The sequence below is a fragment of the Pelecanus crispus genome, chromosome 11 (genome assembly GCF_030463565.1).
Source record: "Pelecanus crispus isolate bPelCri1 chromosome 11, bPelCri1.pri, whole genome shotgun sequence".
Classification (NCBI taxonomy): domain Eukaryota; kingdom Metazoa; phylum Chordata; class Aves; order Pelecaniformes; family Pelecanidae; genus Pelecanus; species Pelecanus crispus.
The window spans coordinates 20233209-20261134 of NC_134653.1; the positions used below are offsets into that span (position 1 = coordinate 20233209).

Sequence of the window (27926 nt, forward strand, 5' to 3'; positions counted from 1 at the left end):
CTTAAGGCGAAATCTGACATTAAAGAAAACCCCTTTACTCTGGGGGTGCTGTAGAGACCTTTGCTGCAGACGCTCAAGGCACAGTGCCCTTTGCTACACACGGAAGCCCCCGGCACAAACACAGGCATCGCTGGGAGCGGCGGCCCCCACCGGAACGCCCTGGCAGAGCAGCAGCGGCCCACTGACCGCCATGACCACTTACCCCGATGTGCTCAGCACAAAGTTCTCCTGCTTGACGGCTCCTCCCGAGCCACTGGCGGCCAAGACGAACCGGTGAGAGGCCTCTTGGGGCCGGGGCCGGGGCCGGGGCCGGGGCCGGGGCCGGGGCCGGGGCCGGGGCCGGGGCACGCCTCGCTGCGCCGCCGCCGCTGCCGCCGCCCTAGGCCGGCTCCCTCCCCGCGAGAGCCCGACCTCATCACCATCCCGCGCGTCCAATCAGCGCCGCAGACGCAGTCACGCCTCGGGGGAACAGCCGGTGACAGCCCGCCCGCCCACGTGATGGGGGCTGCCCAATCCCTGCTGCCCCCCTCCCCCGCGGCGGGGTGCCGTCCTGTCCCGGCAGGCCTTGCGCTGTGCGGCTGGTTGCTCTGTCGGTAAGATGGCGGCCGTGAGTCTGAGGCTCGGAGACCTGGTGTGGTGAGTGGCGGTGCAGGCCGGGCGGTGGCGGAGCAGAGTGGGGCGGCGGCCGGGGGCGCTGGGCGGGCGGCGGTGGTGGACGGGCGGCGGTGGTGGATGGCGGCGCAGACACCTCTTGCGGAACGAGGCTGAGGCTCTGCCTGTGGCAGTTGGAGGCGCAAGGCGGGGCGGCGGCGGGGCTGTGCCGTGCCCGGCCCGGGGGAGCACGGCGCGGCGGGAGCCGAGACGGGCCGGGCTGACCGCTGTCACCCCGTAGCCGCGGGGGACTCCTAAGATGCGGCTGCGGGGAGGGAGGGGAGGGGCTTGGCAGGGCAGGCGGCGGCGGGGCCGCGGCCCGGGCAGCGGGTCTCGCGCCGCCGTCCCTCGGGGGCGCTGTCAGGAGGGGCGGGGGCGGGAGCGGGAGGCAGTCTGGGGGCCACAGGACTGGGCTGGAGCGGGTGGAGGGGAGGCAGGCCTGGTTCTTAGCCGGGCCGGCACCGGAGGCTAACGGGAGGCGGCGCATAGAAGAACCTCTGTAAGATGGAGGGGGGTGAGGGGAGCGGGACAGAGGGGCCATCATTGCGGGGCTCGGTTGGAAATACGGTCTCCTCCCAAGTGGGGTGAGAAGGGACATAAATAAGTTAATACATGTTTAGGGAGAGCAACGATACAATTTCTTGGCAGTGCTTTAATGAAGCAACACAACAGTCCGGGAAAACAGCAGGTTTTTGCAGGTTAGAATGTCCCTGTTGAAGCTTACAGAGGCTGGTTCCACTTGTCAGTCTAGTTTTAAGCTCAAATAGTCAGAGAGCTGTGATTTTGTATTTCCTGATCAGGAGAACTGAGGGGATTCCATCAAGCCCTGTAAGTACTGATTTTTAAGTGCTTAGGCTCTACTGTACTTGATAGGCTAGGGTGTCCTGCTAGGGCTTGCAAGAAATAGCTAATCCCCAACACGCAAGTGCATGCATTTATATTTATATCCCAGATAAAAAGAAGCGTGTGCTCCAGGCTGTGACAACTGCAGTTTCTCATCCGAAAAATTGACAGTCCTGTGAAGTTGTCTAATTTATATAGCAAAGTAAGTAAAGATTGGTTCCTTTTAGCAAATTTCTTTTTTACAAACAAGGATTTGGGGAGTGCACTACTCTCGGTGTTGGAATGCAGATTATCCAGCTTTAGTTTTCTACATGACAGCCTAGACAGGTGCTATCCCTAGAGCCATTGCAGAAGAACTGTAACAATAAGACAGTAACATATGAAAGGCTTTGATGAATGTCTTGTTCAGTACAAGAATGGAAGCATCGAATATGAGATGCGGTTACAGCTCTTGGCAGTGTTTCTGCCTGACCATCGCTACTGAATTGTCTGTGTAGCATTGCTGTCTCAGGAGGGACTACAATGCCACTTGCTGAGAATTTTTGGTTCAGGAGCTGGTGAGCTCCACAGGTTCTTTGCCAGTCTCTTGCAAGATGATGACTGATAAAGTTTTGTGAGAGTACTGCAGCCCAAGTAAGTGGCAAGGGTAAGATAAAGCCACCATGCTGAGGGCTAAGACTAATCTTTCTCTTCCTCCTCTGTGAAGAAATAGTTTTGTGTAGTTTTCATAATGGAAACATTTGCAAGCGTAGGAAATAAACTTTTCTGCCTTTCTTATGGCTTTTTTTATATCTTTAGCACATCTTACTGTGGTGGCAAGCACCTGAAGAAAGTGATAATGGAACACCTGTTCAGGGGGTGCTGCCATTAATGCTTTTCTCTGAGAACTTCTAAGAATCTCAGCTCTCTGAGCTGGAAATTGATGGGTGCTCTGCTCACTAGACTGTTCTGTCCGGATGGACATAAGTTACCAACCTGAACTTTGGTTTGATTGCGTGCATCAATACTTTTTTCAGTTCCTTGTGAAGGAGTATCCAGTCTTACAAGAGTAATAATCACTATATCACTGTATCTTCCAGGCAGTAGCTATGCTGCTGCTATTCTGCTAACTTAAATTCTGGTAGTCCAGCAAGTTCATGCAGACTGTTTAGAGGCTTAGTTTAGGTGCAGGTATCTAACAATATAATGCTTGTGAGTCAACTGGGCATCTTGCCTTTCACGGTAGGTTTTGACTGTAAGTTGCAACTCGCTTAATGTGACAAATATGATGTAATGCAAAAAGGTAGACATGGGATAGTTGTTTTTTCTCTGGTTCTAGTGCCTAATACTTTCTTCTTCTCTAGGGGGAAGCTGGGCCGATATCCTCCATGGCCAGGAAAGGTGAGGTTTGGTTTGTTTTTGTTTTCATTATTGCTTTCTTGGTTTTTGTTTGTTTGGTTTTGCTTTTTGCTTCTGCACAGAGAAAGCTGTGCCTGAAAGCATTTCAGTTAAAGATTAATATTGGGGGGTTTTTGTTGTTGTTTTTTGTTTTTTAAATACATGCGCACAAATCTGAACTGTGAACCAGTTCAGGGCTTTATTTGATATAGAAGTTTAGTCTGTCACTAACAGCTGTTAGTTCAGATGGAATGAAAAGCAACAGAGAGCAGTTAGTCCAGCTCTGGAACTGATTGTGTTTCCCAGATTTAGTTATTTAATCCATATCACTTTCTGCAAGACAGGTTTCTTTCCTCCCATAGTAAATTGGTTAAATGCATTGTGTTAAATAATAGAAATAAAGAGTATGGCTTCTCAAGACACTGTTTTAGAGCTATGTTTTTTGAGTAATAATTCTGGGGGTAGGGAGTAGTTAAACTTTCCCTTCTGGTTTGTTTTTTTTTTTTTATGATGAAAGGCCAAAAAGATTTTTAAAAAATGAATTATATGTGCCATGTTTATTATTTCTACTTCTCTGAAAGAACTTTGGTTTTATTTTTGGTGTCGGTATGAGGACTAAGCATGCTGGGATAACATCATGCGGCAGGGAAAAGTGTTGTCAATGTGACTGACAACCATAAACGTTTGGTTTCACTCTAGTTATTGGATCGAGTTAAGTCCAGGCTCCCCTGCAGTCTTTCAGGTGTCACCTGCGTAACTGAATGACAGCTTTTCTCTTTACTAATATTTTAAACTTTATAAGCAATCTATTCTGGGAGTAAAGATGCAGTTTTAAATGTAAATTTTAAGTTACCTAAGTGGAACAAACTTTTATTAATGCCATTTGGCTTTCTAAATTTTAAAAAAGATTCCTAGTTTATCTGTTGGGGATAGGGAGAAGAAAACCTCACTAAGAATGTAATGGTGTATCCTGGAGTTCGGGTACTTTTTCACTCTCCTGCAGCATACCCATCGCTAAGGAAATACATACTTACTTGAAAGGCTTATGGTAGATTCAAGTTCTTTTCCTAGTCAGATAAAAAAAAAAAATCTACAATAGCTGTAACATGTGACAGTAAAATCACAGAGTATAAATTTTCATTACGTGCTTTTTAACTTTCACTTCTAATCACCTTCAGATTGTTAATCCACCTAAAGATCTGAAGAAACCTCGTGGAAAAAAGTGCTTCTTTGTGAAGTTTTTTGGAACAGAAGATCAGTATGTACCTGCTTGTTTTCATCTGGTCAAAATACTGTGCCATATAATGTGGATCTTTCATGGAAGAAATACTTACTAACACAGTGCAGTGTAGCTTTGCAAAGAATTGTCTTTGATCTACACCCACAAAAAAAATCAACTCTTATTCCATCCTGTAGCTGCTTATGTGGGTGTATGAAGACTGTAAAGACTTACGTACTCAATAATGTTAGGATTTTAGTTGCAACTGTGAAGGAAAGTTCTTGGTAGCTTGCCATTTTTAGAGGAGTAGGTGTGACATGACTGGGTTAGATTTTAGCATGTAACCGTGTATGAGAAAGGTACAGCTAAGATTATTCATTTGTTTTGCTGCCAGAAAAATAAAAGAGCTATATACTTGCCATTGGTAAAAGAATATACAGTCATACCCGATGACTGAAAACATTCTTGCTGTGCTTTGGGAATACTTTACAGTATAGGAAAGCCAAAACTGTTGTAGACTACCTTTTTGTAAGGTAGAATTTATTGATTCCAAACATGCATACAAAATCACAGTTGTCTTAGACTTAGATACTTACAAACCGGAAAAAAAAACCCAAAACCTGAGAACTTGGGTATTTCATGAAACTGAAAATTATTTTGCTAATTTTTCCATTTTTCCCTTTATTTTCTGCTATTTTACATTAAGTCAATGCAGTAAGGGAGAAAATTACAAATACCTGCAGAAGACTAGAAAACACTTTTTGGGGAAAAAAGGTAACAAGAACTGAGACCATTTAATGGATGTTTCTTAAGGAAATTATTTTTGACTGCTAAATTATTTTTGCTCAATATTTAAAAATAATTTTCCATTAAGAACTGAGATCTGAACTTGATGGAGAAGCAAATGCTGCATACTAATAGAAACATTTGTTGGATCTCTAGTGATGTAAGGCAGATGAAGGTTGATTTGAGGGCAGAGTGTGGGGTTTTTTTGTGGTGGCATTGTTGTTAAACATGGTTATTTGAGCTAATCGAGTTCTAAAAGTTGAGGAGACTGACTATTTCTATCCTGATTGTTCTCAAGTCTTGTATTTCATGTTATTGAATCAAATACAGAGTTGTTTTGTATTAAGACAAGTTTGGAAAAAGTGGTCATATGTCTGGTGTACTGTAGCTGAGATTAGCAGCATGATTGCAAATAAAGAGTTCAGAGCTGCAAAATAATCAGGATTTATTACATGATTCTAGAGCTCTGTCTAGGGAACATCCAGTCGTCTGGCACAGTAAAGTAGTGTGCTCGTTGTGTCTCCCCTTCCCTGCCCCTGTCTCCAACTTGTGAAATTTAATAATTTCCTGCTAGATAATCATGATTTAGAAATTTGCTTGCTTTGACTGGCATACCCTACCTGAAAATTAAATAGAAATAAATATTGTCCCCTTTGTTCTTCTTTTAAAATAATACTGATAGACAGAAGAGAGAGAAGCTTTTGTGCCTGTTCTGTCCTGACTTGGAAATTTAAAAGAGTGTGCTAGTTAGAAATGTGCTGTTCTAACAAGTGTGCTGCTTGAGAAAATCCTTATCTTTGAGCATAATCAACAAACCAAATCAGGAAAAATTTAAATTATTTCACTTAAAATGTGAGCATGAAGAGCATTTTGTGCAAGTAAATTAATGTGTTTTGCAAATACTTTTTTCTAGGTGTGTATAAACAGTAAGTGGAAATACTTAACTGACAAAATGTCACTCCTATGCATAACGAACAGCATGACGAATAGGAGGATGCAAAGCTCCATCACTGACTGTAGTCCATGGTGTGATGAGTGCACTGACTCGTAGTGATATTCTAGTGGATGTTGCTTCTGTTTTCTAGCACTACACTCTTTCTGCCACTTTGAACTTTGTAAGGTGACATTACCATACCACTGATCCATTTTTACAGCTCTTCTGTTATTGCCTTATTCTGTCAAGGTTTAACAGGTGAGGATCTGGATATTTGCCTATTGTCTAGTATGTGTAAGGTGAAGGTGATGCTAGTTGCTGGGTAGAATCCCTCTCTCAAACTTCTGAGGGTGATTGCCAGCCAGTTTGTTGATAGGTAGGCAATCTCAGACTTGTTATCATCTTCTGAGGATTCCCAGGTGACTGCTGTGGCCAGAAATGCCACCATTTCAGGCTAGTTAAAAATTGTTTCCTCCTGACTTAATGGCTCCAGTTTGCCATACCAAAGATTAAGGAGAAAGCTGCTTAGACATAAGAACTGGTGTGCATGCATCTGAGGGGAGTGAATGGGTGAATAAAAACGTACTGATGAGTTTGGAAGTGGTTTTGGTGTAGTGTATAGGTAGGCTTTAGTTATTTGTGAAATCCTGAATACCTTAGGATACAGCACAGAAGAAAATGCATTTTTCTTTACTTGTGAGTTGAATACTAATACTTACTGGCCCTGTGTTGTGCTGCAGTGACTAAGGAAGTACATTAACTGGAGGGTTGTAAGTAGTTTTGGCCAAAGACATAAAAATGAGAGCATGAGTGCATTTAGACTGTGCTCCAAGACCTGGCTTTTGATAAAGTTTCTACTGAGCTCTGTGCTCTTTATTGTGTTAGTGGAGTTAGTTGCTTCTGTCACTTTCAAAGTAATAGGTTTTCTGGAAGATACAGGTTCTCTGCCCATGGAAGAAGAGTTTGCTTATTCGTTTAAACTGTGAAGTACACCTGTGCTTTACCACAGTGAAAGCCACCTTGATGTTCACAGTAGTCATATAATATCCATGTCCTTTTCTAAGTGATTGCCTTAATTGTGATGCACATGCTCATGTAATGTCTCTTATTAACTTGTTCTCCAAATTGACAAGGAGATTTTTCTAGTCTGCCTAGGAGTTCTGAGTGTCTCTTCTCAGAATAAGTCACATTTAAAGGATTCTTTATCTAAAGTCAAGAAGAATTGATGTTTCCTGCCATAGACCTGGCAAGCATGTAACAATGTCAAATTATGGGAGTATAAACAACAATTTTAATTTAGTCTTTCTAAATAGCACTGGAACTTTGACCTCTTATCTGTGTTTCTAACTGTGCTTTTCAGATAGTTTAAGATCCCCTTTTATTTCCCAAGCTACAGTCTTGTCATAGAAAATCTTTGTAGATCATTCCAGTAGACAAGTACTGCAATGTAAGAACTTACACATTGCTATATATGTGCATTTATTGCTTTTAGTAGTTAGAACTAATAGACTGGCAGGCCCATAGCCTACAAGTCTTTCTTGGTGTGCTTCATCCAGTTCAAAATATTCTTACATTTCATGGCCTGCTTGGGAATTCATTATGACATTGCCAAAACTAAAAAAAAAAAAAAATTGTTTTGAAGGTATCATTCTTCTATGTTTCATAGAAGTACTAGGGAGAGTCCTGCAGTCATCAGAGATGTGTGTACAAACACATGCATTCACGTCCCATCCCACCCTCTTCCCCCGCTTAGATATTCTATAATAGCCAAATGGTCTTGCAAGTCATGTATATCAAAGTCTTAATAGGAAGCTGGAGCAGTCCATTCTTACTCATAGCACTTTTTTGAAGCATCAGTACAAAACTAAATAGTTTCACTAAATGTGAGGTCAAGGGGCACTTCCTGACTTGATATATGAAGAAAAATTGGAGGAAGCTTGCAATCCAAGATAAGTATAATAATCTGCAGCCTATTTCCATCAGGCACAGTGATTTTAGCAGAGCACTCATTGCCTTCCCATCCTCCGTATCATGTTGGGATGCAAACACCTACCCTCTTCTTCTGCCACTGTTCTCCCTGGTTTTGAAGGAGATTGAAATTCTGGATGTAGTCTTTTTAAAATGTTCTTTCAGGTCCTGACATCAGAAAACACTTGCTTAAAGTTTGCCAGGTGTTGGACATGTACTCTTTGGCAATCTGAGGAGCCAAAGGGTATAGGCTAAGCTGACAGAGAGGGTTAGTTTACATTGCTGGTGTTTCTCAGTTAACGAGATTATCCCATGCAGAGCTCCATGTTGCTCTAGCCAAACTGCTGTATAGCAGAGCCAGCTGGAATGTTGTTAGACATGTCTGTGGGCAGAGTGCCATAGCTGAAAATTACTATAGTCAAAACTTTTCCACCTCTTACTGATATCTTTGGGTGTGTAATTACTCTGCAAAAAATTTTTCTATTGAACAAATTTGAAAAATCTAATACTTAGAATTTCTTTCAGTATTGCCCTGCTGCTTGTTTTCTTTTGCTAAGTATCCCCTCCTTTTAGCTGTGTAGACATTTATCCTAATCTAGTGTAGTAATTTTTGTATTTTTTTTTTCCAGTAAGAAGTTTACACATCAAATTCCAGGGTTCAGCCGTTTGAGTTGTTTTACTGATGAAAATTGGGGCATTCCCTTTTAACAGCTGGAGATCCATCTTGATTTCTCTGTGTGCTTGCACACACTGGGCTTGTAAATAACCAAGCAATTGTCTTCTGACTTTCAGAATTGGTTGTGTTGGCATTTAGCATACTACTATAGCGTAAAACTTAATGAAATTTTTCCCAGACTGTAGTAAGTAATAGAAATTTGGAGATATAGTGCCACTGTTTTCAATACCTAACTGTAAGGCTTGCAAAAAGTGAGTATTTGTGGATATTCCTCCAGTTTCATTTCTCCAATTTATCATTAGGGATTGATATCTTTAGACTGAAAGAGAGTGGCTAGAAAGTTGGGGGTTTTAAGGTCTCCTTGCCTGTGCTAAGCACGTATCATGGATTTGAATCTGTTGTCTCTGATTGCATCTCTTCTGTGCCACTGTTTTCCATGCAGCTCCAGGTCACATTTGTACTTGCCTATGCTCTACAAGCATTCTAAGTTTTGATTATTGTTCATGAATATAACATGGATTTTACATGAATAGCGGTTTTATAAGAATGATATTTTGGAGGGGATGAGTCATGGTATGGAGAAATGAGCAGAGAAACCCATTACTAACATGTATCTCTTTTTCATCTTTTCCCTTTCCATTTAGCCTATTCTTTACAGATACCAGATGACTCTGTGCAGCACTATGAATACTATTTCATCTTAAATATGACATCTTCAGTAATGTAATGTCACTAATGTTTTTCTAGGGCATTAATTCATTGCTGAGTCAGGAGAGAAATAGTAGTTCCTTTTATATGTTGCATCCTAGAGACCTCTTACCTAAATATTGGCATTCATTGGCTTTGAGGTTATCACTTAACAGAGAGAGATCTTGTGTATAAACGTGAATGATTTTGTTTGGTGGAAAGTTCTTTCGTTTTCAAGTATTTGAAACCTTGCACACAAATGCTTTATGGACATCTGGTGTCAAAAGACATGTTTGTATCTTATAGAAGGTTGTCCAGGTAGGTGACACAGAAAGGATGAACTGGAAAGGAAAGACTGGGTTTTTTTAATTTTTTTTTTTCTTTTTTTAAAAAAATGTACTTTTAACCCTGCGGCAGCATTTTAAGACTGTTTTTCACTTATTAGTTTGTCTCTGAGATCTCTAGCTCTTTGTCCTGGGATATCACAAGTGCCAAGATGTACCTTTGAAGCCAGGAGCCAGAAAGCTTTGTGCTTTTCTCTATACCAAAGGACAAGTAATGAGAAAGGAAGCTAATGAACATATGCAGTGAGGAGGGATAGGATGTGCACAAACCGAAGAGAATGCCGTCATAGAAAAGAAGTTATTTTTATTTAGAAGTTCAAATCTGGCAACAACGTATAACATGCTTTATTATAATGTACTCCAAAATTTTGTTTCCTTTATATACATAATGGAAAGGCTTCTCATGAGCTGATGTTGTCTAGTACCTAAGGATGCTTTGCCACTGTGTGCCACAGAGAAGAGCTTTATAATATTAAGAGAATTTTAAGATATGTTTCACTATAAAGCCTGGGCAGCTAGGAGGGATTCTCTGAATAGCTGCTGGATGGCCGGCTCTAGTCTGAAAGTAATAATTTGACTCGTTATATTACATCAAGTCACTTATTATGAAGAAGATATAAACTAAGCAAAAGGATTCAGCTTTCCGTGCAAAAGAGTACTGGCTTCTGCTTCCAGGACATGGTGGAATCATGGTGTATGCTCTACTGGCGGCGTGGAAAGGATGCTAGTGGTTTTTTTGCAGTCAGTTCTAGCAGGAGGCCTCATCTCTCCAAATGTGACCCAAAAAGTTTCAGTCTGCCTTAAGCATGTTGATTCCTGACTACAAACAATGGCGAATGCCAGTGAAGAGCAGGATCTCCATGAAGTTTTAAAGAGTTTACTGGGCTTTACTGCTTCATGAAGAGAGAACAAACAAGATCCAGCAAAGCATTATTATTATTATTATTATTATTATTATTATTATTATTATTATTATTATTTTCACCTTTATGTTCAGTTTAGCTGTATGACATGATGCTTACAGTGTCTGAAAAGGCAGCTATTAGACCACTTCACCTGCTTGAAGGAGCTAGACCACACTGGAGGATATTTAAAACCTATAGTCATGGCTAGTCAGTGTTTGTAACACAGAGATGTTTTGGGACCAGAGAAAATCGGTTTGACTGGTGTTTGCTGTGTGCTGGACTGCTGTATGCTAAGAAGCACTTTTGGCCATGCTAGCTCAAGAAGAGCTCTTCTAAAACTTACACAGGCCTGCTCTCAGTAGGATGGTAATAGCTTTGTGGCTGGTAAGCCTGGGCTTGAATTTGGTGAGAGAGGAAGGTAGTCTAATCTCTGTGAGAGCCACAAGAAATGTTGAAAGCAAAGGAACTCCCCTAAGCTGCAGTGAAGGAGTGGTGGAATAGCTTGTCAACCTGAAGGAAAGTGGAGTTGTCACCCTGTACTTGACCATTTAACTGGTAAATATCAAGAAGTCCTATTTAGCAGCAAAGGAAACAGGGAAGTCATTTGAGTTTCCTCATAAGGTTGCAGTCAGGTTAATACTCTGCTACTGTACTAGTTATCCTAAAATATTAACAGTGAAGAAAACAGTTCTTTTTCCTCAAGAGTGAAAATGTTGTTTCTGTGCAGAGTATCAAGGTACATCAGAAATATGTTCAGCAATGAGCTGTGGTGTATGCACTCACTTTATTTGTGGTCAGCTCTATTGTGAGATATGGAATTTGGGGTTTTTTCTCCAGTTTTTGCTGACACTTGTGTGTCCACAGCGTGTTTGAACAAGGGGTTGATGGCTTAGAATTGTTATGTGGCCTCTGCTTTCAACAACCTCTCGAGCAGATTCATATTATTGGCTACCTTATGTGGAGACATGATTGTGGGTGTTCCTCCTGGTGATACAAGAGCAGCTGCTAGACTGCCTTTGTTCTAAACAAGCGCCTATGATCACATCCAAAAGCTGTCTTGCTGATAGAGAATATGAATAATGCTTAGAGCAGAGCACTGCTAGCATGAGGGGATCTAAAACTTGAGAGAGAAACCAAGTAAAAGTGCCAGAAGAAAGTTCTCAGTGAATGCAGAAATCACAGCCCTTCTGGTTGTAGGAAGCAGTTAAGTTTGGGCTGCTACATCAGTTGCTGCAGAGGAAAAAAGTGTATGTCTGTGTTTCTAAAAGTGGGATGGTTGAGAAAATTGCTGTTTGGAGAATATAACTCATTTTTTGTTGTTGTTTTTTCAGTGCTTGGATCAAAGTGGAGCAGCTGAAGCCTTATCACCCTCACAAAGAGGAAATGATAAAGATTAACAAGGGTAAGCGCTTCCAGCAAGCTGTGGATGCTGTAGAGGAGTTCCTTAGAAAAACCAAAGGCAAGGACCAGGTGAGCGGGTTCTTTTTTACTATGTGCATCAAAACAAGTCCTGGCATGAATGATGGTCAGATGCATTTTTATGTGAAAGGAGTTTGTTGCCTCTGGCAAGTTGAGGAGGGGTTTGTTTTCATTCCTTTTTTTTTTTTTTTTTTTTTTCCTCCCCCTATCCTCTCTTCTTTCCCATTCAGTCTTGTTTGGTAGGAAAAAAAGTGTTGTTAAACTGATGGAGAAACTGAAGAGGCTAATTGATCTGCTTATGATGATTTGATAAATCAGTCTTAAGTCTTGGGATAGAATTTGATTATCTACTAATCTTGTCTCTAGTATATTGGAAGTGCATATATGTGCATGCACTCGCAGCAAGTCTTCAAGTGGCCTGTTCTGTTACTGCTTACTTAAACTGATGTGTTTTTGCAGGAGAACTAACCAAGAACTTCACTCACCAACTTCAAAGGGCTAACAGATACTTAGTTTTCAAGTTACTGTGCTGTTGTTTTGCTTGATAGTAATCAGCACAGGGTCCATTGCATCCTTGGTTTTGCATGAAGATAATTCCAGCTCTTCTCTTCTTTCCTTACCATCTTCTATTCTGTAATCTCTCAGGCGTCTTCCCATAACTCCAATGAAGAGAAGAATCGGCGTAATTCCAGTGAAGAAAGAGGCAAGCAGTCTGCTGGTGAAGAGAAACGCAAAGCCAGTTTGTCTGAAGGGAAGTTGAAGAAGGGCACAGGGGAAGGAAAAAAGAGGGTCTCTTCTGTATCGTCAGAGAGAGGATCAAAATCACCTTTGAAAAGAGCCCAGGATCAGAGCCCTCGAAAGCGGGGGCGTCCACCAAAGGATGAGAAGGTTTGTGTTGTGCATGTCTGCCAGTGCCCTGTGGACTTTGCAGATGGACTCTAGGGTTGACTGGCACCTTGACTAACAGGCCAGCAGAAAGAGTCCATTTAGTATCAGATTTTTTTTTTAAGCTGTTCCATGTTACTACTTCTAGACCACTTGGCTGCCTGATACCTTTGGGAAGCATATTGTTGCTTCTTCCTGTAATTTTTACCAGTTAGTTATTTTGAGTAGCTCTATTCATATCTTTGAGAGGGGTTTGAGAGCTGTATCATGAGACTTCACATTTCATCTTGCCATCCTTCAAGTTTAGTTTGTGTGGGAAGGATTAGTGAAGAGATGTGGGTCTTCATCTGATTCCCGACTTCTCCCATCACATCTACTTTGTATGATTAAGTGATTAGTAGTCACTCAACTTCACCCTCGGTACTTACAGAGGGTGGAGTATTCTTAAGGGCTAGGGCTTAAAGAAGAAACTCTTGTAGCCTGGGGAATCTACCAGAAGAATTAGTTGTATTCATTTCAGCTTCTATGCTACAGGATATATTTCCATCCTCCATTATAAAGGTCCAACCTTGGAGCATTATTATTTTATCCCCATTACTTCCCTGTTATTTCTGGATGTTGTGGGAGCAACGATAGCCACCAATACTTTGTCTACCCTCATCTAGAGTTCCAGACTTTTATTTATTGTGGAACTCACTGTTGTGGTCCAGATCTTCCTTTTCCAAATGGATGATTATTTCAGTAGATTATTACAATGCACATGCTCCATCGGAGACATCACCTGAAGACCATTGGGAGACTTCAGCTGATATACCATGCGGCAGCCTGCTTGCTCGCTTGTGTTTCAAAGGGATCACGTTATGCTGTACTTCACAATCTTTGCTTTCAGTGCACTTCAGGATGCACATCAAGATGGTAGTCTTTGACCTCCAAAATTGTGAATGGATTGACCTTTGCTGGTTGAACAGCAAACTGTTTCTTGATGTAGTAAAATGAAGCTGATCATCTCAGATATTAGCTATGAAGGAAATACTGGCTGGTTTTTTTTTAGAGCCAGCTTCTGTTAAATCAAGCTGTACAACAGAGCCCATGAGTTTCTTCTTCTGGGGGGAGTTGGAGGAGGGGAGGAATGGATGCGTATTTGTGAATTCTTACTAATAATTACAGAACTTGTGACTTGACTGCTGGTAAAGTGTCTTCCTGCATCAACATATTCTGACCTTTCAAAGTGTCTTGCTATGAGCATGTTATATCTTCACATATTTCTGTTACAATAAGCCATGGGGCCTTTTTTTCCACTTGCAAAATGCTTTTGTGTCTTTGAGCTAGATTCATTGCAAAATTGATCAAAACTAATGGCTGGGAGAATTCTGATCGTGCTGACACATTGCGTGCTTAGGTTTTACTGTATTAGCTACCTCAGGGCATCAGAGTGCTTTGAGTGAGTTAATTGTGGTGGTAAAAATTATTTTACTGGAAAATTGCAAGCAGAGCGGTTTTAAACAGCTTATCACAAAGAGGTGGCCAGCTATATGATAAACGTCTGGCCACAGAGCATGAAAATATGCAGGCTAATGTAGGAAAGTAGCCTTATAGCTTCTGGAAAGTAATGTACTGACAATTAAAGAAATTGCCATGAAAATATAACAGTACTGCCTTCATACTATTTTTCAGCCTGTGAAATAATTTTAAAATCTTTTTGTCTTCTTGCCTGCTTCTCACAGTTTCCACAAATTCTTAGCCCTAGGGTAGAAAACATTTATGTCACTATTCCGAATTACTGCAGTGTTGGGATTTGGGGTTTTGGCCCCATCAGTCCAAATTCTAGCTTTCCAAGTAATAAGGATGCACAAAATCCAAAGATCCAGTTGTTGCTGAGGTGTGGTCTATCTAGAAATGCTCTGTAGGCATACATGATCATTCAAATACTCATTTTTAAGCTTATATGAATATTTTCAAGGGACCAACATGACTTCATAGGTATCACAGCAGGCTTCATCCGTGTTTTACCAGTTGAAACAGCAGCATGGTCTCTAAGGAGAGAATTTTAGTGTACAAGGCTCTCCCTAGACTGAAATGACCCTTTAAGGTTGGAGACTGATCTGAGTTGTCCCTGCTAACAGATGAAACAGTTGCATCAGTCTGGGTTACCTCCAGGAGTCTTGCTCTTACCTTTTTTGCAAACAGTGCACTTCTCTTGTGGTTCTGCGTGGACGCCAAGGTATATTGTGCATTTTCAGGAAGTACTTTTGGAGTGGAGACGATGTGGTTCCATCTCTGAACCCTCATTTCAGGAAGATAACACATACTATGCAGAAGCCCTGCTCGTTGTCTTCATATAGCATAAAGACCTATATGCCTATAGCATAAACACCTATTTTAACCTGCATATCTTGGGGAAATAAGAAAGATAAATTTTAATCTGCTCAACAGTAAAAAATCCAGTGTGTTAAGTATTATCATGACATTACAAATCAGGACATGTTGAGTGAATGGGGCAGTCCACATATCGGTTTCTGTCTCATGGATTCTGCAAACTTGAGCAGATGTGACTGTCAGCCTCATGCTTTGAAGGTTCTTCTGTTAACAGGTAGGCTACTGGGTTTTTTTATGACAGTGGAGGATTAGAAGAGTTCAGACCTCTGTCTGTAGTCATGTTCTTCACCCATTTGTTTAGTGTTTTGCATCCACCAGAGGAAGATGCTGGATCAAGTGTGTTCATTTGCTTCTCTGCTATTTGCATGATTACACAAGTGTAATGATTCCTCTTACATATGAAGAATGGATTCTCCAGAAGCCATAAGTGTGGTTTAATTCCTTTGTTGGCAGTTCATGTTTTCTTCACCTCACCTGTGTTGATAAAACACTGTGTTTTTAAATATGAACTCTTCATGGAAAGGCATGTAAAGTGGAAGGCATTTGTAGTGCTTTTCAAAACTCTGTATATGTGCTCGTATGATCAACATGCTGTGGCCACCCACTGAGCCAGGTTGTAAGCTCTTTATGATCCTCCTTCTATATTCTCAGGACCTCACAATTCCAGAGTCAAGTACAGTGAAGAGAGTGATGACTGGAACAGTGGCTGGATTTAAATGGCCGCCAGGTGTCAGTGAGGTGAGAAACTGTACAACATATGCGATCTAGGAACTGAGTTTGTGGAAACAAATCTAGAACCTGTTATCTGGGCTGTAAAATAGCGAGATACTCTCTTCCTCCTGTAGGAGCAAAATAAGATGCTCTCGTTCTGTCATTTTGTAGTGTAACAAAGCTAGACAATATCCTGGGCAGTTAAGAATTATGCTGGAAAATGAGTTTTCAGTCTTTGTGGAACCATTTGCAGATTCACACTTAACTTGCTGCACTCATTTTTGGACTTCGTGTTTCAAAAGTATTCCTGGGACTGGCTTCCCAAAACCAGAGATGTGGATAGTGTCTCCCTGCCTGAATACTATCATATGGGGTGGTTTAATTTGTTTTCCGTCATAAACAGCTTTTGGAAACCTTTCATTTTTGTGCATAAATAAGTAAGTGGTCAGTAAAGTGGAGTAAGAGCAGCGTGACTCTAGACTAGTGCGTATGATGCTCACCAGGGAGGTGAGATACATGGGCCTACAGTCCTTGTTGCTGTTAATATGGGTTTGCCTAGCATGTGACAGTGCTAGGTGTAATCTCCAGCCAATTCCCAGAATGCTGTTTTAAGGAGTTCCTTGGAAGCTGGAAAATAAGTGTTTTCATTCCCTTGGGAAGGGGAGGAAGCAGGATATGAGATCTCTTCCTCCCAAGCTAATCTTGCTCATAATCTTTGGTTTTCCTACAGATGTCCAAAAATGAGGAATTTGACTTGTATGGCTTTGGTTTTGAGAAGAAACACAATGTAAACTGCTTAATTGAAACAGGCTGCTTGAAAGAGCTGATACATTTTATATTTTCCACCTTAAGCTAGTGTTCTCATGTGGCTTGGGAGAACAAGAAAATTGTGCTGTGGTTGCTCAGTGACTCTCTGGGAATGTTTCTGAGCCTGTACTTTCTCTCTTTGTAGCCTGTGAAGGACAGTGATCCACACTTTCATCACTTCCTGCTGAGCCAGACAGAGAAGGTGAGGATTTGGCAGACAGGATCATTCTGCTGGTCCATCTAGCTTGGCATCCTGCCCTTTGTTGGGACTGAGTGCAAGGAGTATGTGTAAAGAGCTGTGAAATTCTGTTCTTTGGGGGCTAGCAGCAATTAGATTCTCCTGTGCAATCTTGTAGTTCAATTACTTTGTAACCTTAAGGTTTAGAATTACTTAGCATTGAGTACAGTGAATAGTTATTAAAATGAAAGTAATTAAAGATTATCTAGCACCAGGATTTGACAGATCTGTTGTAGTAAATTCTGTAGATTGAACACTGAGGGGTAGGAAAAGCTGTTTTTCTGTTTAAAAACCCTGTTTGATTGTCTTTGATGGTTGTCTTACCAGTTCCTTCATCTGGATGAACTTGTCAATCAAATGAATATGGCAGGAGAATTTCCAGGACCAGAAAAGCTCCGTGTAAAATATAGCCAGTTTATCTCCTGAGAGTCAGAAGCCTTGCAGGATTTTATCTTCAGCAGTGAACATCAGGAGGAAAAGGAAAGATCAAATTAAATGAAAAAGGATTTATATCTAGCTGAGGATCTGGGCAGAGCCAGATGGATTAAGAGCAGCTAACAGTTTTAATCTAGAAAAGCTCACAATAAGCACCATGGGAAGGAGCAACCTTCACCTTAACATTTGTTGAAAGCCATGTGCCTTCTCATATTAACATGGTTTTGCTTCCACAGCTGCATTGACATACTGAGCATAGACATGAGGCAAGGTGCTCTATGGCAGGCTTTAGACATCTCTGTTTTCTTTGGGCCAAATATGACAGTAGGGTTGCCCTGGATCCTTACCTCTAGAGGAGCCTGTCATATGAACTACAGAAAGGAGTTTGTAGTACCTGTATCAAAAGACAGGCTGAACTGCCGGAGCAGGGTGGGAAAGGAAGAGCTTAGTATGTTGCAATAGGTTTTTGGTTTTATTTTTTCCCATTGAGGGAAGCCTGAGAGTTCTCCTGCTTTGCAGATGGTAGTGGGTGGGTGAGCTGCCTGTTTCTATGTAACAAGGATATGGTGAGTTTGCTCAGCAGAGCAAATCAGCACTGTCCTTCCCCCTGAATGCTTTGTCTTCTCCATACAGCCAGCTGTCTGCTATCAGGCCATCACAAAGAAGCTGAAGGTTTGTGAAGAGGTAAGTCAAATCTTGGTTTTGATGGATTTTCCATGTTGTTGTGAGGACTTGCAGTTCCTTCAGAGCTGTGCACTCTATTTTTTTTTTTTCTTTTTCCCCCTTCCCCTGCCCCCACTCCCCAGGAAACAGGATCAACCTCCATCCAGGCAGCAGACAGCACAGCAGTCAATGGCAGTATCACACCAACAGACAAAAAGTAAGATCTCCAACGCACTTCAGCCATTTCCCTTCCTTTTTCTCCTTCCCAGCTCATACACGCAGCCATTATCCAGCTTGTCACTGAGAATAAATAAACCTAACGTTTTCGTCTAACTACAGATCTCCTCTGTCCTTGTGTGAAACTCTGAGTTGGGGGGGGGGGGGGGGGGGGGGGGGGAGAGGCAGCTATAAACAAACAGGGGCTGTACAGTAGAAAAATTCAGAATAAGGTCTGGCCTGGATACATTTGCAATTCAGGGCTTTTCTGCAGTTGCCCTTTTCCTGTAGGGCATACTGCAGAACATTAAGTAGCAGAAAGATAAAAGGGTATCTTTCTCCAGTAGTGCCTGGCAGTTGACTGGGGTTGTTTAATCGCTTTCCTGAGCATGTAGAAGACAAGAGGAAGAGGGAGGCATGTTCTCCCAGCACAAGAGCTTTGCTGTGTAGCACGTGAGCTTTCTGGTTTCTTCTAACGTCCCCCTTCTCCTTTCTAGAGTGAGAGAAGCCTAACTTGAGCTTCCTGTTTCACTCTGTAACTTCCGTTCTGTTCAAATTGAGTTCAGGCCACAGCTTGCTGTTTGCTGTTGGGGTCGTTCTCATGGGATGTCAGTTCTCAGCTGTACTCCAGGGGAACCAATATAACAATGAAGCTTTTCAGGTAAAGCAGTCTCTCAGGAGAGTGTGGCTCGGAGGTGGGTTGGGAGAGAAAGAATATCTCCTGTGTTTTAGAGACTTGAAAACAGGTGGACCTTGTTTGGTCTGTTTAAGGAGCCTATAGTGATTCGCTCTGACCTGTCTAAATCAGTTTGCTCTAACAAAAGGCAGCATGGCTAGCTGGGAGAGTGCAGGTGGCTTGCAAAAGCCACAGTGTATCTGTAGTGTGGCTAATTCTGAAGAATTAACTGGTGAGTTGCCAGGCAGATTTCATTGTGAAGTTACATCAGATGTGTAACTGAACACTTCAGAATCTCATACTAGAATTGTGGTTTTGGTATGAAGCTAGGTGCATGATGTATAAAAGTATCCTTGCAGCAATACCTGCAAAGGAATTCCTGTTGCAGGTAACTGTAGGGATGGAACTTGTTAGCGTGTTGTCTTTTTTTGAAGGGGGGAGCAAAACTTGCCAGCTTTGTGGGTGGGGGGACATGGGGGAAGGCAGCTCTATCTGGGACTATTGTATTTGTTGCTCATGGTGACCTGTACTGGCCTATGAGTTCCTTTCTTTCTGTGTCTGTCCAAAATCACAGCTGTAGAGCAGGGACTAGGTCTTTGGTCTGTGCATGATGCTTAGCTCAGTAGTCCTTGCTGGGCTTTATTAAAATAAAGATTGTAATGTATCATTCAATAGTCTAAGTAAGTCATTGTACATGTGACAGTTTAAAAATCAGAAGATTAATTAGAGAGCACCTGACGATCTCTGAATGTTCCCTTTATCTTCAATAAGGCAATGGCTGGCAACAGAAAGCACAAGAGCAGCATTTTTAATAAAACAAACAACTCCACCCAAACAAACAAAAAAAACCCCACACCACCCAAACATGTAATATTTAGGTAGTCTTCTGAAGCAGACTGAAGACTTCAGGAAATTGTTAGGGATGCTTGGTAAGCAAAATAAATACCAGCTTGCTTTTAAAATTCAGTATCTGCCCATTCTAGCTGTGGCTGCAGTGGAACGTTTGATTTTTGTTGTAGTTTTGACATCTTTTTTGCTGGTGATTCTCTGGGGTTTGCTCTTCATTTCCAAGACCACAAGAGGCTGACACCAATTGCTTTCTGTTGCATTAATGTTTATCTCTTCCCCTCAGGATAGGATTTCTGGGACTTGGCCTGATGGGAAGTGGCATTGTCTCCAATTTACTGAAGATGGGTCACACTGTCACTGTCTGGAACCGGACTGCTGAAAAGGTAGGCATGTGCTTAAGGTACAGATGATACTTAACCTTTTCTAAACATGTAGTTACCACCTCTAGCTCAGGGAGGTCTGGAGTCACCAAGCAGTGGTGCCTGCAAGAGGATGCCAAAGAAACATAATTATATGCTTGCCACCTTGTTCTATTATTATTTCCTAGGTGCTTGTTGGTGGCCAGTTTTTACTAGATGAAGCTGTAGTCTGTCCTGGTATGGTCACTCTTATGTGAACAGTCCCCACCCCATTGCCATGTTGTATGAGATGGGAGAGTTGCCAAAAAAATTACAAACTTGTATATGTGTTGAGGAATGTAATGTAAAGTGCCTCTGGAAATACTGCTGATGTAAATAGCCAAGTCATTGTGTCATGGAGCTGGACAAAAAGACCAAGTGCTGGGGAGCTGATCCTAGGAATGGTGTGGTAAGATGCACTGCTTAACCACAGTTTCATCTACACATCCATTGTGCTGTACATGTTGTGGTAACAAAGGTTCTGTTGAAAACCTGCTGTCATAAGACCAGGATGAGAAGGGTTTTATAGGTGTATTCAAAGTGAAAATGGAGCTTATATTGCACTTAGATTCTAGCCAGCATTATCCTTTGTAGTGGAGGAGGAAAAGTAGGTAACTGGGGGAGATGTGGTATTCAGATGATATTGTGGAATATCAAAGGCAAGAAGGGCACCATGGTTACTTTATTAAAAGGGATTAAAAGATTTTTTTTTAACTGCAAAACATGGATGGTATGAGGAGATAGGATAAGAAGGAGCTGAGATTTTGAAGCAGCAGCCTGCTAAAACACGTCTCAGCTGTGCATATTCTTGTTTACTGTCCAGTAAACACCTTTTGCTATGTCTGTTTAGAAATTTTTTCCCCTCATCCAAAACCCACAACATTGAATTTCTTATCATTTCAGCTAAGTGTTCTCTTTTCCTATGTCTTTCTTTTGAAGTTCTTCACTTGGGGTTTCAGAGAAGCTGCAAAAGAGCCCCTTGTGTGTGAGGGTGACAAACCAGCAGAAGACAACCCAGTTGCTGTGTAATTAATACGCCTGACTCTTTTTGAGTTGGTCCAGCAGCAGAGTTTGTTTCAGCAAAATGCTAGAGAACCCATTTGCTCTGTGTTTAATTTTTCTTACGTTTGGATTTGTGACTTTTGCAGTGTGATTTGTTCATCCAGGAGGGGGCACGGCTGGGAAGAACCCCCGCTGAAGTTGTCTCCACCTGTGACATCACCTTTGCCTGTGTATCAGATCCAAAAGCAGCAAAGGATGTAAGGATTAGCTCTTATTTTTTGTCCACCAGCTAGACTACAAGATACAGTCACTGAATGCCAGTTCTGATTCCTACTAACCATGGTAGCCTGGATCATTGTAGATGCTGGGCAGTGCAGCTGTGTAAAAATAAATGTCCCAACAAAAATCATACTACTTAAAAAATAAGCCCTGGGGGGTAGGTTTTGATATCTCTCTAGGAGTCTACCACTGCAGTGCCAGGCTTGCTTGGACAGCTGCAGGATTGAAGTTTCTTTGCAGACACCCTATTGCTTTACCACTCTTCTGTTCCCCACAGCTGGTACTTGGTCCGAGTGGAGTGTTGCAGGGGATTCGCCCAGGGAAGTGTTATGTGGATATGTCCACTGTGGATGCAGATACAGTCACAGAGCTGGCCCAGGTAATCACATTGAACTGGACTTCTAACATCTGTGATTCAGCAGCAGTACTGCAGTTCTTCTTGCTTCAAGCAGTAAGCTGTTGATAATAAATATGCTTCTGAATATTTTTGGGCTTCTTTTAGGAGACGCTCAAGCACCAGGCAAATAAGACAAAATAAACTCAAATCTTGACCAGCAAACAAAGTTGGATGAGATGTTCCCTGGTGATAACAACAAAGCCTGTAGATTTGGCAAGGCTGTTAGCTGGCACCAATGCAAACAGTCAAAATTTTATCCCTTAAGTATTTATAGCCAGATTGGTATTTGGTAGCAAACTGGAGGAGAAAGCACTGTCTGGATTAATAACTACCCTTAAATTGATAAAATGCATAATCTGCTTATTTTAAATGTGCTGGTTGGGGAAAAAGAATGCCTTCATGTTTCATTCTGTAGAAATATTATTATAGAAAGGATTTCTGTAGAAGCTTTCTGATTATTTCTGATGTGGTATCTTTGATTTCCTCTTTGGCATCTTGATTGTTATCCTCTATGCTAAAGGCAGTGTGTGTGGTCGCACAAGGAAGGGGACCTAGTTTTGGTGAAGTTTTAAGCAGATATATTGGTGATGCAGTAGTGTGTAACATGAATTCGGAGAATGAAGACTCATACATATTAGTAAACATCTGGCTGAAGAGATCTGTCAAAGGCCTTTCCTCTTTGGGGAAAAGGGGGGAAAATACCGTAACAATCAATCTTCTGAGATTCCTACACCACGAGTACAACTTCAGCACTGGTTCCTTGGCCATTACAGGGTGCCATGGCAAAAGCACGTAAGTTCCACTGCTTAAAACATGCACAGTAGTGATGGGTGCAGGAAAGTAGTGCTGTAGTGTGAGGGCAACTTTTGGTCTTGAGTACCTTTTGCAGGATGCAGTGCAACACATGTTAGTGCTTTCCTCTCCTGTTTATGTCTGAGCTATTTGTTCTGCTTTAAAATTCTGCCCTCAGGGACAGGAATGCCTAAACAGTGTTCTTGCTGTGCTGCCTACTCAGCATCAGTGCATGCTGTCCATGCACAGCTAACTAGAGATGCTCTTTTTCCAGGTGATAGTGTCCCGGGGTGGTCGCTTTTTGGAAGCACCAGTCTCAGGAAATCAGCAGCTATCTAATGATGGGATGCTTGTGATCCTCGCAGCAGGCGACAGGGGTTTATATGAGGACTGCAGTAGCTGTTTCCAAGCGATGGGGAAGACCTCTTTTTTTCTAGGTAATTGAAACAGGAAGGGCCTGATAGCAGTTTCTTAGTCAGCACAAGGACTGGGAATTCCAGCAAGGGGTCTGAGAGGTATATGTGTCATCTGTTTCTTGTCTCCTTGGGCAGTATGGGGAAACTGGCCTGCTCTTCTGGAACTTGGCTAGTTACAGAGCCTCCAGCCTAAGTTTTCTTTTCTGAATACTGGCTCATTTTGGAGGATCTGTGATGCTTTTTATTTTAAATCATACTTTGTTATGATTTCTCCCTTCCTTTGAGTTCTTGGAAAATGGGTAAGTTTTCTGAAGTTTTTCAGGGGAAGGGAAAGCTGCCAAGTGCTTGATACAAAGAGTCTAGTAGTGTTAATACTGTGTGGGATGGGGGAGCAAGGCTGCTATATCTCTTCTGGAGGAATGCCCAATGGTATGTCTCACTCCCAGGTGAAGTAGGCAATGCTGCCAAGATGATGCTGATTGTGAACATGGTCCAAGGCAGCTTCATGGCAACGATAGCAGAAGGACTGACTTTGGCTCAAGTGACTGGCCAGTCCCAGCAGACCCTTCTGGATATCCTCAATCAGGGACAACTTGCCAGCATCTTCCTGGACCAGAAGTGCCAAAGTAAAGTTCTCTTACATTGTTTTATTATAGGATATTTGCCACAACCTAGCAGCATTTCAGATAATGGCAGAAGGGAGAAAATAACTGTCCCTTCTCATGGGGTTCTGGGTATTTTAAGCATTCTGGAAATGAAGAGCTGAGTTCCATTCCTTCCCCTTCATAGCCAGGGCTTCTGAGAATCTACCCTGAGTTCTGCATTGTTTACAGCCTGCTTAGGACTTGAGTTTACGGTGAGGATTTCATTGGGGCAGGGTAATAAGTGAAATGCAGGGCAAGCTGCTTGGAAATCTGAGCTCATTTTGTCAGTGGGCAACAGTGACATTATCTGCTGTGGCCAGATGAAGATAGAGAGCAGAGAAGCAGAAGACCTAAAAGCAGTGTTCCTGGTGATCAGCATGGGAAAGGGAAGTTTGGTGTTGAATTGCATGCCCTTGCAGTGTGGGCTTAATTTACTTTTTTCATGCTTATTTTTTGCATGCCTTCCTCTCGGCAGATATCTTGCAAGGAAACTTTAAGCCTGATTTCTACTTGAAATACATACAGAAGGATCTTAGATTAGCTATTGCACTGGGCGATTCTGTCAACCACCCAACTCCCATGGCAGCTGCTGCCAACGAGGTGAGAGCTGTTCAGTGTTCAGATATGTGTTACTCAACATTTCTTCAATAGAGCCATTTGTCAACAAGAGACAAAAATCTAAGAATTAGGTCATCTCTAAGACAAGGGAACAGCAACTGAAATATATTTTGACTAGCATGGAATTGTATTTGTTCTGATTGTAGAAGCCCTTAGAATGTCACATCAGTAAACACAGATGGCCTCAACAAGAACTGGTGTGTTCTGATCTGCGCTGCTCTAACTGCTTGACATACTATGCAGTTCCCTGGTTTGCAATGGTCAGCAAAGTAACTTTCTAATTTCTCTTCTCTAGGTCTATAAACGAGCAAAAGCATTGGACCAATCAGACAACGACATGTCTGCAGTGTACAGGGCCTACATCCACTAGGCTGCACAGTTCTTACTATTAATACTATGATTATTGATTAATATTATGATACTGGGTTTTAACTCTGGACCAGTCCATCTCTGTCTCTCCATTTCCTTTTATACACAGACTTTGAGATCTGCCACGGAGGCAGCTGCTGCGGTGAGCCTTCCCCTGGTGGCAGAAGGGGGGGAGGAGGGGGCTCGGATTGTTGCAGTCTAATTAGAAAAATCCATGCCATGCACTGACAGTCATGGAACAGAACAGTGGCGGCTTGTTCAGAAGCTCTGAGGCAACTCTGCCAGAAATCTGCTGCTTGGCTGCTTTTATTTTCCTCTTTGTAAGCTTGTCCAAGATGCCATTTCTAATGATTCCTTTTCTCCTTTGCTGTGAAATAATGCGTGTGTTGGACTCTGCATCAAGGGGACAGGTGACATACATCCCATCTACCTGTGAATATCACTAAAGTCCTTGGTCCCAAGTAAGGGGAGGAGCATTCCTGTTAATCGGCCACTGTTAGAGAACAAAGCACCTCCCATGGAGGAGAATGGCAGTTCCAGAAGGTAATGGGGGTTGCATGCAACACTGTCTTGATTCTGTTTCTTTTAAACTTCCACCTCCCCAGCACCTTGATGGAGGAATTGAGTGTACTCTTAAGAACAACAGATTGCATCCATGTCTTCCCCTGTACAGACAACAATAGCTTAGGGAACACAAACCTTACTGAGAATGCCAGTGTAAATGAGCCTCCTAAATGGCTAATCACAGCTGCCCATCCCACAAACAGCACTGGAGATCAACACGATTGCATAGAAAACTGCAAGAGAAACATGTAGCCTAAAACTGGGCCAGAGATATTTTATTTGGGGAAGGAACAAATCTTAGAGTTGCTCCTGGCCTTAGCTTATGTTGCTTTACTTCTTGCCTTTTTTTTTTTTTTTTTAACTCTTGTAGTCAATAATTACAAAGGTGTCTTGGATTGTAGCAGTGTCGCAAGCAGAGTTATGAGTCTGAAAGGGGCGAAGAGAATGATCGTAGAGCCAAGAGATTGTGAATGCTGAGCTCCTTTCCATGCTCTCTCTCTGGCCTTTTCATGGTCATCATATCTCTTAGCCTGTTTGCCCATCTTTAAAGGTGGGTGATGATTACCTACCTCACAGGGATACTTTTGTGTACTGATTAGTGATCTTTATACATGTCAGATTTTCCATACATGTTCTTCATGTTACTACTCTGGGTACAACACTAGCACAGCATGAGACTTTTCCCTGTACCTGTGACTCTGCTTGTGGCCAGATACCAACTTCTAGAAAGACTAGTAAATAAAGTGGGAGGTTAAGACCACTGCTGAGCTTTAGTCTAGAAATGTGGGACTTAAACTGCAGATGCCAAGGCTAGAGAGCAGAGGTGCTCTCAGTGTTGGTAGCAGAGCAACCCAGAGTCCAGATGATGCCTGTCTCTCTAAAAATGCACAGTGTGTGGGGTTTGGTGTGTTGGTTTGGTTTTTTTCTTTTTTTAAATTGTTCTCAGTATTAGCTTTTTAGGAGGGTTCTTGCATTTTAGATGTGAGAGTTAGTAAAATTCCACTAAGAACCTTTATTGGCCAAAAATCACTTCTCAGTGGTACAATCTCCTCCCTTGGGTTGGGATTCTGAAAGGAAAGAAGGCAAATTCAAATTAGACCATGTTCCTTGAAATCTGTGAGGTCTGCCCCTCCCACCATCTTATTTTTCTAGAAATTAAATGGCTGTGTACGGAAGTTTTCCTGTGGGTTAGGATTTCTTACCAATCCTGCTATGTGCAGCATGTGCATATGGTTCAGGGGCATCTTGCTAAGAAACAAAGGAGCTATCAGATACTCATTACAAAGTGTGACATCTAACACCTAATGCTGTAAATGTTACTTTGTTGAATATTTCACCTCCTGTGATCACTTTTTTGTGGGCTAATATTGTGTTATGCATTATGTCCTGTGGTCAACATCTAGTAATAGATCTGTTAGACATCACTTTGCCTGTTTGTCAGTGGTATATGTGAACATTACTAGTTACACATACATGTTTCTTTGGCAGTGCAACTGTCATCCTGCATGTAGATACTCATGTTAAAGGCACATATAACTACCCAGGATAACCAGCCACTAGCCTGCTTTTGACACACTGGGGCTGTTCCCAGAAGAACTTGGCTGTTAGCATCAGAAGTCCTTGGTTAAACATGCCACAGTTAAGAAATCACTTGCATGAATTGTGTATTGAGGGCATCTGGGGCAAATTGTGTTTTTGGGGGCAGGAGATAAGATCACAAGTTTTATAGTGTAAGCAATCTTTTGGAAGAAGGAGATACTGTCTCGGGTCCAGTTGAGAGTGGAACTGTGTTGAACCAGTGCAGCAGCGTCCCCAGCCTGTCCCTGCAGAGGTCTCGGGCCAGAGTGAAGGTGAATGGGTCTGACAAAGATAATGGAGGATCTGCCTCTTCTTTTACTTTGTGGTGCTTCTGGATAGAGTGAGAATACAAAAGGAGCTCTCAAGTCCTGTGATATCTATTTCATAGTGAATTCAAAGAACTGTATTTGCAAGAGGGAGAACCACTCCCTAGGCAACTCACTGCTGCAGGTTTTGTTTTCCAGAAATACTGTAGTTCTCAAAATGGAGGTTGTTATTTATGTGGGAGTGGCAGGTGCAGACTAGTTAAACACTGTAATTTATCCTGGGAAAGTCTGACTGCAGCTTTTTGGTGAGGTAGGTGGATGTAGAGTGGCTGGAGGATGCGGTGTACCCAGCCAACTGTACAATCACAGGTATGCCAGGGAGGAACAGGAGGAGACAGAGGGCTCTGAAGTGGATGCGAAGTGAGGAAGAGGGATGGAAATGGTGAATACCGGACTGTTTCAAATGCTGTTTGAGATGGACTCATGTCAGTCTCACATGGATTGTTGTATTTATGTCTGTAGCCTCTGAACATGGATCTTAATCTGTTCCTAGGCCTGAGATTTGGGGGAGGGAAGGCGGGGAAGCTGTGGATTGAGAGATGCTCTAATAAAACTGGCTAGTCAATGTTGTCTTAATATTGTTGACAATTCTGTAAAGTTCCTTTTTATGAGGATTTCTGTTTTAGCAATTTGCTTTTTTTGACTCCCCCCTTTTTAAAGAGAAAATGTGACACTTGTGAAAAGCTTGTAAGAAAACCAGTTTCTTTTTTTCCTCAATGATAGATCCTATAGTTAATTAAGGTTGTGAATTTTTATTTTTTGCCTTGTTTTTAATTAACGTCATTCAGAATAGGATGTGTGAAAATGTTTAAATGGCAAAACAAAAAGATTTTTTGTGCAATTAACAAAGCTACTGGCAAAAAGAATAAAACCTTTCT

The 27926-nt window shown here is 42.0% G+C and overlaps 1 protein-coding gene across 5 annotated transcripts; it reads left to right on the top strand.

Moving 5' to 3' along the window:
* Positions 1-586: 586 nt before the first annotated feature.
* On the top strand, positions 587-27919 carry GLYR1 (glyoxylate reductase 1 homolog). Of its 5 annotated transcripts, none has more exons than XM_075718284.1 (16): positions 587-636; positions 2838-2874; positions 4050-4129; positions 11722-11860; positions 12455-12697; positions 15722-15808; positions 16734-16790; positions 17895-17945; positions 18068-18141; positions 19949-20048; positions 21212-21322; positions 21622-21723; positions 22808-22970; positions 23396-23575; positions 24069-24193; positions 24507-27919. In XM_075718284.1, the coding sequence occupies exons 1-16, from the start codon at positions 599-601 to the stop codon at positions 24579-24581; spliced, it is 1662 nt and encodes a 553-aa protein (XP_075574399.1). In that variant the 5' UTR covers positions 587-598; the 3' UTR covers positions 24582-27919. The 5 variants fall into 5 exon arrangements, with proteins under 5 accessions (XP_075574399.1, XP_075574400.1, XP_075574401.1 ...); XM_075718285.1 differs by having other exon boundaries at positions 21230-21322; XM_075718286.1 differs by lacking the exon at positions 17895-17945.
* The last annotated feature ends 7 nt before the right edge of the window (positions 27920-27926 follow it).